This window comes from Cucurbitaria berberidis (genome assembly GCF_010015615.1).
Source record: "Cucurbitaria berberidis CBS 394.84 unplaced genomic scaffold K460scaffold_6, whole genome shotgun sequence".
In the NCBI taxonomy this organism is placed as follows: Eukaryota; Fungi; Ascomycota; class Dothideomycetes; order Pleosporales; family Cucurbitariaceae; genus Cucurbitaria; species Cucurbitaria berberidis.
Genome location: NW_024468940.1, coordinates 826,551 through 839,535, shown reverse-complemented (window position 1 = coordinate 839,535; position 12,985 = coordinate 826,551). Strand labels below are relative to the sequence as shown.

General features: G+C 26.6%; 1 protein-coding gene across 1 annotated transcript; it reads right to left on the bottom strand.

The window, feature by feature from the left end:
- Window positions 1-12,440: 12,440 nt before the first annotated feature.
- Window positions 12,441-12,608, bottom strand: K460DRAFT_294784 (uncharacterized protein; the record flags this gene model as incomplete). The annotated part of the gene is made up of 1 exon (XM_040929513.1): window positions 12,441-12,608. A coding segment is annotated over one exon (168 nt), but the record flags the coding sequence as incomplete, so codon positions are not given.
- Window positions 12,609-12,985: the final 377 nt, after the last annotated feature.

Here is a 12,985-nt window from a genome sequence, read left to right as displayed (position 1 = left end):
AAGAAATAGAGGCTTTATTAGAAAATGCTAATAATTTAACTAATATTAAAAAGAAAAATTTAAATTTAAATAAATATATTATTACAGAAGAAGAATGGGATTATTTAGTAATAATAAGAGATATTTTAGAAATATTTAGAAAACCTACTATTAAATTTCAAACTAGTAGTTATTCTACTATTTATTTAATAATACCTTATATTACTAGATTAATTAAAAAACTAGATTCTTATAAATTAAATAATAATATTAATATATTTATTAAAACAGCTCTAATTGAAGCTTATAATAAACTATTAAATTATTATCCAATTTATAATTTAAATATAGATAATAAATTAAACGATTTATATTTAGTTACTATATTAAACCCACAATTTAAAATAGATATATTTAAAAGTCTAGGTTTTAATTATACTATTATAGATAATATAATAGAGTATTTTAAAGCAATATATAATAAATATAAAATAAAGTATTTAAATAATAATAACAATAATAATAATAATAATACTATAATTGAAGATATAAATATAAGTACTAGTTTTAATAGTAATAATATAGATTATAGTAGCGATAATGAATTTTTTAAAGATAATAATAATATATTAAATAAAGAAGAAATAGATATATATTTAGAAGAAGATATTATTTCTAAAGATATAAATATTATAGATTATTATAAAGCTAATAAAGATACATTTCCTATTATTTATAATATTGTTATAGACTGGCCTTAGGATTGTTCTGTTTTAAGCGTAAATAATAGTATTATATACTTTAAAGAAGTATAGAGATTTCTAGCTACTTATATAGGAGTTTATTACTAAAGTTTGCTAAAGTCCTTAGTCTGCAAATACTAAAGCTTAGGCTAAAGCCTAAGCTATAATATATTTTTTTATTTCTAAAAAAAGTTCTCCCCCTTCTTTAGGCCTTAGGCTAGTTGCAATATTATTAGATTTTTATAGTACTTTAGTGTAATTTTTTTTTAAAAAAGTTCTAAGTAGTTTTAAAGATTGTTAGCTTTTACGCACTTATAATAGTAGCTTATACTAAATTTAAGCAAATTTTTAAACAAAAACTTATAATTTTTTTTTTTTAGTTATTTTTTTTTAGAGCTACTTTTATACGCTTTTTTTTTGCTTTCTTTTATATTTTTATTTTATAAGCTTTTTTTTTTATATTAGCCCTATAGTACTGCCTATTTTTTTGCTATAGTAACTTGCAACCTTGTTTTTAGCTCTTAATCTTTTATTTTAAGCAGTAATAGTAGCTTACTTAGCAGCAGTTATAGCAGTCTTAGTAACTATTGCTAAAATATATGCTATTTTTCTATATAGCGCTATAGTAAAGCTAATTTTTTTTTTAATTAGGCACTTTAGCTAAGCTAGTGCGCAAATCTAGGCAGTATATTGCTAAAAGCAATTTTAATAATAAAAAATTTAAAGCAATGCCTACTTAGGGCTAAATATACACTAAATATATTAGTATTATAAAAAAGTTTAATTATGCTAAATGCTAAAATAAACCTAGTTAGTTATGCTCTGCTTGCTACTAAAGTAAAAAAATATATAAGTATAAAAATATTCTTTTTACTACGCACTCTAACTTTTGCTAGGCTTTTTAGGCTTAGTAAAATTACTATAATAAGTCTAACTTTAATAATAATTTACATATTATTATTTAAAGTATTTATAGTACTAATTTAGCGCGTTATATAGCTAGTATATACTACTAGTTTAATTTATAATTTTATATGCTGCGCTATTGCTACAAAAATATTTATAATACTGCTATTTATAATACTATTACTTTATTTCTGTTCTAAACCGCCTATAGCTTTAAATAGGCTATAGGTAATTTCCCCTGCACTACTATAAAGGAGGCTTTAGCTATTATTTTTTATATTTTATTTTATAGCTATGCTAGTTAAGGACTAAACGCGTATATAAATAGTATAGTAAATACTATAAATTAAATTATTAACTTAATTTATATTTATATTAGGGGCTAAGATATTTATTTTAATGCTTTTTAGGCTTCTGTAAATACGTTGCTTACTAGTATTAATATAAGTATTTTTTTTTTTTTTTAAAATTTTTTTTTACTATATTTAAGCTAGTTTATCTACTTTTGCTTATTTTTTTTAGTAAATTAAGTTTTATAAGTTAGCTTTAGAACAGTTCTTTTAGCGCAATAATATAAAAGTACTCTAATATATTTTTTTTATTAATTTTATTAATAATAGTAATAAGCTAATTTTTTTTTTAAGTTTGCTAAAAGCTTTTTAAACTTTTTTACAGCTATTATAACTAGTTGCCTATTATTTATAATTAGCGTTTTTCTTCTACTTTTTTTTAGCGCTAGTACAAGCATTTTTCTTCTAAAGAGTTTTTTTTTTTTTTAGTATAAAATAAGTTAATAAGTTTGCTTTAGGCTTAGCCTCTGCCTTAAGTTTAGCTTTTGCTTTAAATTTAGCCTTTGCCTTAAATTTAGCTTTTACTTTAGCTTTTCCTAGTTAATTTTTATTAGCAGCGCCGTTTTTAGGCTAGTTTAGACTTTTTTTTTTCTATTTACCTTTTTAGCCTTAGATATTTTAGTAATTTATTATTTAGCCCTTTTTGCTTTAATTTTTTTTACTTTAGTAATACTGCGTCTACTTAGCAAACTTAGGCTTTAAGTAGTACTTTTTTAAGCTACTTTATTTTAGGCCTAGATATTTTTTCTTTTTTTTTTTAGTAAGACTGTGCTATATTTACTTAGTATTTTGTAAAAACTCGCCTTTGCTATAACTATAGTAGTAAAAAGCGTTAACAGTTTAGCTGTTTTTATAATAAAAAAAAATAGAGTTTTTTTTTAAATTTTATATTTTCCCTGCCTTTTTTCTGTTTAGAGCTTTTTATTATTTTAACTTAAGCTAGTTTAAAGTAGCTGCAGTATAGCTTTTAGCTTTTATATTTTTTTTATTTTTTTTTTTTAAAATTTTATTTTAACTTAGGCTAGCTTATTAGCCGCAGTAAGATTTTTTACCTTTATATTTTTTTTCTTATTTAGGCTTAGGGCGGCCTTTGCTTTTTTTTAGCTAGAAGAATATATAGTGCTTTACTTTTTTTAGTTTTTTTTTTTTTTTTATTAGTAGTTTATTTTTTTTTTTTTTTTTATGTTTTTTAAGGGTTACTAAGTTAGGTTTAGCTAGCCTTGCTATTTAATTAAGGCTTTTTTTTTATTCTTTCCCCTAGTATTTCTAATATTAAAAATCTCTTCTATTTCCTATTTGTAGAAAGAAGGGTTTTTTTTTTTAAAAATAAATTTTAAATTTAGTTAGCTATTTTTTTTTTCTAGCTTAGTAATAGGTTAGTTGCAGCTTGTTTTACTAAGTTTATATATACTGTTTTATAAAAATCCCCTAGTAAGTTTAGAATAACTATTAAAGGAGTAAGTACTATTATAATTATATATTAGGCCTGTAGCTAGTTAAGCTTATTACTAGGCTAGTTTGTTTTTATATTTTATAAAAAAAACTAAATATAGTTTTTTACCTAAAATTACTCTACTAGCTAATGCACTTAGTTTATTGCTTTCTGCTAGTATTATTGTATAAATAAAATAGCAGCTTATACTAGTTCTGTACTTTATTTTAAGTAATTTAAGAATTATACTGTATATTTTTTAAGTGTAGTTTAGCTCTTTTTTTCTATTAGCACCTATTAGAGCAAGTTTGCTATATATCTGTTAAAAAAAAAGTTTAAGCTTATTTTTATTATTATAGAATTTTTATTATTTAAGGCTAGCTAGTAGGCTAAAAAGTAATTAAACTAATTAGTTTGCTTAAAGCAAATTACTACCTTTAATACTACTTATACTTTTTAGTTTGCTTTTTCTATACTACTATTAGTTTAGGGGTAATAAGCAGTAAAAAAGAGCTGTATTATACTTATAAATTTATACAGTATAGTCTAGAACTTTTCTAACTAGTCTAATCTGCAGTTAGTAATAATAGAAAACAAAAATTTATAAAATTTTTACTATATATTGCAGAAAACTGCTGCGCAGTGCTTAGCAGCTATAAAAGTTAGTATTTCTAACTAAATATATTTAAAAAAGTAATTTGTAATAACTAATAAGTAGCATAAAGCTCTTTTTTTTTTTACTAGCAAGTTTATTATAAAATTTATAAAAATTTATAACTAAAACTAGTCTGCTACTAGTAAAAGTTATAATAGTTTTTACTATTTTTTTTAAAATATATAAGCTTTATAATAGTAGCAGTTTTAAACGTACTAGGCAACGTTTTTAGATATACTATTTTAGTAATAATTATGCTATATTATTTAGAATATTATATTTTTTTTTAGGTGCTTAGCTAGATTAGACTTATAAGCCTGCTAAATAATTATAATAGTAAGTAATTTTTATGCTAGTACTTATATTACTTTTTTTTATAATAAAGTGCTATACGCGCTAACTATACAGTTTTTAATTTACTATAAAGTTTTTATTTTTAGTAAAAAATATTAGTTGCTTTTTTATACTACTTTAAGCTAGATATTATGCATCTTGTTTTAAACTATAGCTTTGTTTTATAAAGCCTATATATAATTATTTATAAAAATACAGCCTTTTTACAGCTTTAGTTTAGCCTTTATATCTTTACTACTCTAGGTTACTGCTATACTAATAAGTATTATAACTTAAAATATTTAAGAAAATTTTATTATAATATTTTATTTTTATTAACTTAATATATTTAAGCAAACTGCTATTTAGCTTAAGCAAAACTACAAATAGAAATTATACTAAAATAGTATTTCTGCCTATTTATACTAGCGTTCGCTAAGCGTATAAAAAGTAGTAAAGTATTCTAGGTTTTTATAGTTTATTAGTATTATAAATAGGCATTTTACGCTCTAAAATTCTGCTAACTATACTTTTAAGCATTATACTACTATAGTTAGCTTTTTATTATAAATTATATAGTTCTATTATTTTAAAGTAAAAGCTGCTAAGTAGTATGCAATAAAGTATAAAACGCCTTTTATAACTTAAAACAAGTATTTTTCTAATGCTTGTCTAAAGCAGTCTGCTTTTATAACTATATTTTTTTTAAAATTTTACTAGGCTAGTACTAGCCCTACTATAAAAGTATTTTTTAGTATTTAAAAAGCTACCTACTAAGCTTTTCCTTATAAAAATAGGGTGCTTTTTTTTATTAGAAAATATAGCGGCCCCGCGACTTAAGAAAACTAAAAAATAAAATTTTAATAAAAATTTATAAATTTTAAGAACTTCTGCACTTTTTATACTATAGTAAGTAGCTTTTACTTTTAAATTACTTAAATTTTTTTAGAATTTAGGCAGACTACTTTTCTTACTTTTATAATATACTTTAGATATTAAATTTTGTGCGCAGCAAAAACGCACTTTTTTAAATCTAAATTTAATTTAGCTTTTTTAAGTAATATAAAAATTTAATAGATTTTTCTTATATAGTCCTTGCGGGTGCCCCCTAAGTATATTAAGATATTATCTAAATACGCTGTAGTATAATTTCTTAATATTTTTTAAAGCGCTCTATTAATATATTATTAAAAAAAAATAAGTATTTTAATTAGGCTTATTAAGCATACTAACTACTTATAAAAGCTAAACTAGGTCTAGAATATAGTTAGGTATTTATTCCCTTTAGCTACTTGTAAATAATAAAATGCTAAACAGATATTTACTTTTATAAACTATTTAGTATTAAATAATATTTAAAAAGTTTTTTTAATAAAAAGCAAAGAGTACTAATCTGCTTTTATAATTTTGTTTAAGGCCTAGTAGTTTATATAAAAGTGCTATTTCCCTAAAAATTTATATATAAAAAAAATAAGTGCCTTTACTAAAAAAAAATTAGCTTAAATCTATTTTTTATTTATTAAATTTATAATTTATTTCTATAATTTTAGTAAATAATCCTAAGGCATGCTGTATAAAAGTTTTTATAGTAAGTATAAGGCGTTACCTTCTTTAGTTTACTATAAGTAAATATAATAATTTAAATATTTTTAGTATAAAGGCAGCTTTTTTGCTTTACTATTATTAAATAAGTTTTAAAATTTTTTTAGTTTTTTTAGCAATTTTAATTTATTTTCTATTAATTCTTCTTCTAGCAGAGTATTATTAGGGCCCTATTTTTAAAAAATAGCAGTTAAGTGCTAAATTATTATTTTACAGAATTTATTACTGCTGCTAAGACTTTTTTTTTTTTATTATAGCAAAGCTGCATACGTTAAGCTTAAAACTATTTTTATTTTTAAGAATATTTTTTAGAAATAGTTTTTTTTTATTACTATATATTTTGCGCTATGCATAACTAGCTTGCTTTAAGCTATATTTACTATAGTTTTTTTTTAGCTTATTTATAATTTTTTAAAGATAAAGTCGTGCTTTAAGCTAGAAATTATATATACTATTAAGCAGAACTACTAACTATTTATATTATAGCTTAGTATAACTAGCTAGGTTATTTTTGCACTTAAAGGGGTTCCTATAACTTAGTTTAAAAATTAAAGCAGAATATTAATAAAATCTATTTTAACCTGCTTTGCTATTTTTTTACTTATAGCACTAAAACACTTGTACTTTAAGTTAACTAAAGCATTTATAAACTTTACTTTATTAAAAAAAACTAGTATAAAAAATAAGGGTTTATTTATTCTTTACTAAATTTTTTAAATTTTTTTTATATTATTTTCTGCCCTAGCTTGCTTTTCTACTGTAGTGTCCCTATATTACTTTTAGTTTAATTTTTAGCTAAAAGTATTTAGTTTTTTTATTTTTTATTTTTAACTAATAGTAGTACTACTGCTATAGCCTTAATAGATACTGCGTATAGAAATACTATATTTATATAGTTTTTTATAAAATACTTATTTTCCCTGCAGTGTATATACAGTCTTGCCTTGTATTATTATTAAAAAACTTTATTTAGTACTTAATTAAGTTGCTACAGTTATAATTTGCTTTTTAAAGCTATTAGGCCCTTTTATTTTTATAATTTTACTATCTTTATAGCATAAACTAAAGTTATTTTAATATCCCTATCTTTATTACACTTTGCCTTTAGTGTAGGCTAGTAGTATAAGTAAATTTTTTTTTCTATAGTTATAGTTTTAATATTTACTGCAATTAATTTGTAGGCTGCAACTACTATATAATAATTTACTTAAGTAACTCTTTAGTGCAGAACAATAGTTTAAAATATATAGTTTAAGCAGCACTAAAGCTTATAAAATTTTTATTTAAAATTTTATTTAGCCCTGCTGCTTTAGGCTAAGAGCTACTTAAAGTAGATAAAAAATTTTAAAAAAAATTTTTTATTACTTTGCTAGAAGTTTTTTAGTTTAGCCTGCGCCTACTCCTTTTTATAGTTATTTTTATAGTAGAAGTCTAGGTATTAAAGAAAAGCGACTAGGTCCTATTATTTTTCCTGCTTTCTAATTTTATAGTAAAAGCTAACTTCTTTTTAAATACTTACTTTTAATTAACTTTATATAAAAGCAAATATATTTTTCTTATTTTTTATAAAGGCCGCATTAGTTTTTAATTTATACTTAATTGTAACTTTTTAGGCCTAAAAGTATACTTTATATTTTAAAAATAGCTCTTTTATTAAAAAAGGCTTGCAGTAAATAATAAAAAAGTTTAGCTAAAGTATAAGTGCGACAGGTAAAGCAGGCGCGCCTAGTTAAGGGTTAACTTAAAGTTCTAACAGTACTAAAGCAAGTACTAGTTCTGCTTTTATAAGTTTTAGCTGCAGTAAGCAGTTACTTTTAAGTATTTTAGCAAAGCTTTAAAGCTTATTTTATATATTTTTATTCTATTAATATAGTATTGCTATTACTACTATATTTTCTTGTTATTTTTCTTTAAAAGTTTGCAAGAAGGCTCTAATTAAGCTTAAATTATTCTTATTATTAAGCTCTATTCTATCTATTGTAGCATACTACAATGCGCATTCAAATAGAGGAGGCAGGCGTTAACCTGTAGTTAGTAGGACGTGCAATTTGTATTTTTAGTATTCTATTGCAAGCTAGTGTTAGTGCCTCTCTCCTTCTCTACTTATCTAAACTACAATACAGCTTTGCTGCTAAGGATATCTATTACGTGCTAACTTACTATACTACATCTTCCTCCCTAATTATAAGCTTAGTCCTCTTAAGCTCTAATACCCCTCTTTAAGCTCTAATACCCCCCCTTAACACTAAATATTGTAGTGTTAGGTATTGTTCGCTATTCTACCTTCTCCTCTCTCCCTATTTACTTGTTGCCTAATGCGCTGCCTAAGCATTAAGCCCTTTTTGCACGCACTTTACTACTAAACTAATAGCTGCAATTATAGATAGCTATTTATAAAATGCTAGGCTCTTACTTACTATAGTATCGCTTACTACTTTAGTATTAGATATTACCTGCTAGCTTTAAAGTAGAGGCAGCTCTAATGTAATAGTAGTATAGTAAAAGCTTAGGCCTAATACCCCTCTAGAAGAAAACATATATAAACTGCCCCTCTTTTCCTAGTTGTCCTTTTCTCTACTCCTTTACTCTTCTTCTTTAGTTCCCTAAGCCTTCTTCGACAACCTACTACTTAACTATTACTCTTTTTTCTTCTCTTCTTTCCTCTTACTATAGCTGCTGTTAACTACGCCTTAGGCAGCACTGCAATAGGTGCTCTTAGTAGAGGTAGTAGTAGTAGTAATAATAGTAATAACTATTAGCCTCTCTATTCTCGCAGCTACTACTTTGCTAATAGTAGTAATAAAGAGAGCTTTCTTTAGACCTACAACATGCGCTTAGCTAAGAGCTATCTTTTTAAGTAGTATAAGTCCTCCTATGCTAATACTTAGTTGTAAGCTTATTTTTTGCAGTAGAGAGCTAAAGGTAGTAGCAAGTAACCCTTAACTTTATCTGCGCACTAGCCTACTTCCTCTAGCAGCTAGCAGCCTAGGGTATTAATCTTAGCCCTTACTTTTAACTTTCTGCAGTTTACTAAGACAATATTAAGGGCTACTTGTCCCTAGCATTTATTTGCTTTGCTAGCGCTATCCTAAGTGTCTAGTAGCTCTTTAGAATAGGTACTGCTTGTAGATACTACAATTCTAATATTAAAGCAGGTAAGATGTGCTTTCCTTCTTATACTAATAGTCTTTTGCTAACCTTACTAGTTATCTAATAAGTAGCTGCTAGTAACTAAGTCTACCTTGCTAATAATTGCTATACCTGTTGCCTAAGTACTAGGGCTAGCTATACCTTTAATAGCTGCGCGCAATCTTACTATTAAGGCCGCCTTCTTAACTATAGAGCCTGCAATAAGTGTGCTCTTAACAGTAATACTACTTGCTATAGCTTTTATAGTAGGTTTCTAATCCTTACCTAAAGATCTTTCTTGCTAACTTTTAATACTAGATTGCCCTCCTGTAGACGCTATTAGTACTGCTTCTACTCTTGCAGAAATTACTACTACCTATAGCTAAGGTTGTCTTAAGTATCCTAGCTTTCCTAGTCTGCAAAGTCTTTAGGCTTGTAGTTGTACTGCAAGCTTAGTATTTATAAATCTAGATAACCTGCGTAGCCTGCGTAGCTCTTATAGCCTAACTTCTCTTTCTGCCTAGTTTAGCAGTTTAAACGCTCCTTAAGGCAGTAGCAGTAAAGGCAAAGGCTGTAGTAATACTCCTAGTTCCTAGGTTAGCAGTGTTCTTCAGGCCTAGCAAATATAAGCAGATTAGATAATAATAGGCAGTTAGCATAGATCAAGCTGCCTATCTAAAAGTTTTTAAAAACTAGTTTTTAGATGTGCTACTAGCACCTAGGGCTTCTATTCTTTTTAATAGCCTACTAATAAATTTCTTCTCTTTCCTCCCTTCTTTTTAATTTTCTCGCAGCTTTTCTAACCTTTCTCTTCTGCCTGCGTAACCTTACTCTAACTTACTTTTAGTGTCTATAATTGCCTCTTCTCTCTTTATTGTCCTAAGAACATTGTTTTATAAAATCTTATTAATAGCTCTTTAGGGCGCATTATTAGACCTTTAATTTGGAATATATAAACCTATTAGAATATAGCCCTTTAGCAAAGGCTTGTTATCTTCGGACAATAAAGTTTTAGTATCTATAATAGAAAGTATTAGTAGTAGTAGTTTCTTAAGTGCTTATAGGGTGCTTAGAATTAGCGTTACTATCTAAAACCCTTTAGTTTTTAGATACAACCTTAGTCTTCCTACTAAAATCTTAGCTTTAAGCGTCCTTGGCATTTCTTTAAACTTCTTTAGCCTGTTAGCTCAAGTAGTGCTTGCAAATACTACTCTATTTAGATCTTTAAGCTAATAATAGCCCTTATCTAGGTTTGCAGTGCTTATCTAGTAGGGTCCTAGCTACTTCTTAGTAAGCTTTTAATTTAAGCTCTTGTTAATAGCTTTTATTGTGTCTTAGATTAATACTAACTTGCCTTCTTACAAAGCAATTAGCACCTCTTTTCCCTTATTTTAACTCTTAGTTGCCTCTCTGCAAAGCCTTCTTGTATAATTAACTACTTTTTCTAAGTTCTTCTACTAGAATTGTAGCTAGGTAGCTTAAACTGTAAGCAAATTAGTATAACTCTCTATTGCTAACTATAGCAGACTCTGCTAAGTAGGTACTATAAGTTCTATTAAAAGCACAGGGTTCTAGCCGAGAACTAGTTGCGCAGGAGAATATCTAAGAAGACGTTATAGCAATACACGCTTAGCCTAGGTAACTACTGCTAAATTATTTACTTAAAGGCTAGTTAGCTTTGCTAAGGCATAAATATAGCCCTAATGTCCCCTTTTAATAAGTTTTTAAGCTCTCGAATTATACGCAGAAGCTTATATATAGTAAATTCTAAAAAGGGTAGCAAGCGCTTTAACTACTAACTTATTCTTAGTACCTCTATTAATAGAGAGCTTTAGTAGTACTCCCTATCTACAGCAGATCTTTTTAAAGATAAATTAGGCTATAGTTTCTAAGTTTGCAGTACAAACTGCACAAGCTTTAGGCTATCCTAAGAAGTATTCGCAGGCAATTAATAAGTAAGTCTTCTTTTTAACTTTTAGCATAAACGTAATATTAATAGTCTACTATGCCTACAATACTTAAGAGTATGTTGTGTTAAGCTCTACCTCCCTTCTAGCTCCTTTAATTAACTAATATTTTTTGCAAGGGCTGAGTTGTTTTGCTACTTACTAATATATTCCTTCCTACTAGTATTGCTAGTTAATCGCTCTAAACGTAGTCTAAATACCCTTATATCCTAGTTGCTTATATATCTCTTAGATTAGCGCTGCTTGCGTTTTAGGCCTGTTAAGTACCCTTTAAGCTAGCATCGCCTTAGTAGCTTTCCTAAATAAATACCTCTCTTAAATAAAGAAGCAAGTTACTTTCTTAGTTTAGGCTTAGAGTATCTTGCCTTGTAGGCGAGTCGGGTGTTCTAGTGTCTAGAGGAAGACTACTATTTCTTCTAAGTCTTTATTATACTTCTTAACTAAGTATTGTAGTTTAACTAAGCTTTTAGCTATATAAACTTCTTTATGCCTCTTTAGAGTTTGATTAATAAAGGGCTCTAGGTTGTCTTTATCCTCTAAAAAGGGCTTCTAGTCTTCTAGTTAGAGATACTTTAAAAGTGTATTAAGGATAACGTTTTTCTTACCTAGTACGTAGACAATATTAAAGTCCTACTAAAAGATTGTTGTAAGCTATTAGTTTATTACAGAGCTAGGAAGGTCTAATAAGGATTAGTTTAATTAAGCAATTAGGACTTTCGCATCTATTTCAACAATAAATTAGTAGCTATATAGATAGGACTAAAACGCTTTTAGCGCCTAAACTAGAGCTTTGCACTCTAGCTTTGTTAAATGCTGTTAGGATTCTGCTTCTAACTACAAGGTACTATCAAACCTAATTAAGTATTGCTGTTTATTAGCTCTAACTTGCTCTAGGTGCGTTCTTCTACCTATATTTAAAGCATCTACTCTAAGGTATATTGCTCCTCCTTTGTAGTCTATCGCTACTAGCGCAGGAGGCTAAGTAATTGCGCTTTTAATTAACTATATTACTTTTCTCTAGCTCTCTCCCCAGCTCTATTTAGCGTTCTTTTAGAGTAACTTAAAAAGTAGCTCAGCTTTTAGAGAGAAATAGAAGATCTACTACTAATAATATACCGCAATTCTAATAAACTGTTAAACCTCCTTTACTATTTAGCATTTAGGCTAGTTCAGTATTTTTAAGACCTTATTATTACTAGGATATTAACCTTACTAGTCTACTTTATATCTAACTACAATTATCTTTAATACTCTCTACTAAGACTTTATAGCTAACACTGTCGCCTTAGCTTAGGCTATATTAATAAGCATTTAGTCTACTTACTATACATACTTAAAGACAAATTAATAAATCCTATCTAATACTTTTTTATTATTGTACTTTGACTTTAAGCCGGCTACCCTTATATTATTAATAAAGGGCGCTGCATCTAAGAAGTAGTCTTTAAGGATCTTTATAATAGTGCGAATAAATATAGCAACTAAGTTTGTAGCTCCTTGCAGCAAGGTGCACTACCTTATAAGCCTAATTAGAGTCTAGAATACTATAATATCTTGGCTAGCCGAGTGTAATTTAATCTAGTTATATCCTAAAAACAAGTTAAAGTACAAATATATTGCCCTTCTAGCAAATTTTTCTAAAAACTTATTAGCGGAAGACGGAATGTACGCATCTTTTTTAGTAACAGCATTATATTGCTAAGCATTATTAATTAACTAAAAGTTTATTGCCTTAGTAGGATTCTTAACCTTAGGCACTAGGAAATATAGATTCCTATACTAGCTATTGCTGCGCTTAAGTGTTCCTTAGTTTAGCCTTATTCTTATTATGTTAATAACAATTAGTTTAAGCTTTCTAGGGCACTAGAAGCCCTTTACCTGCTATGCTT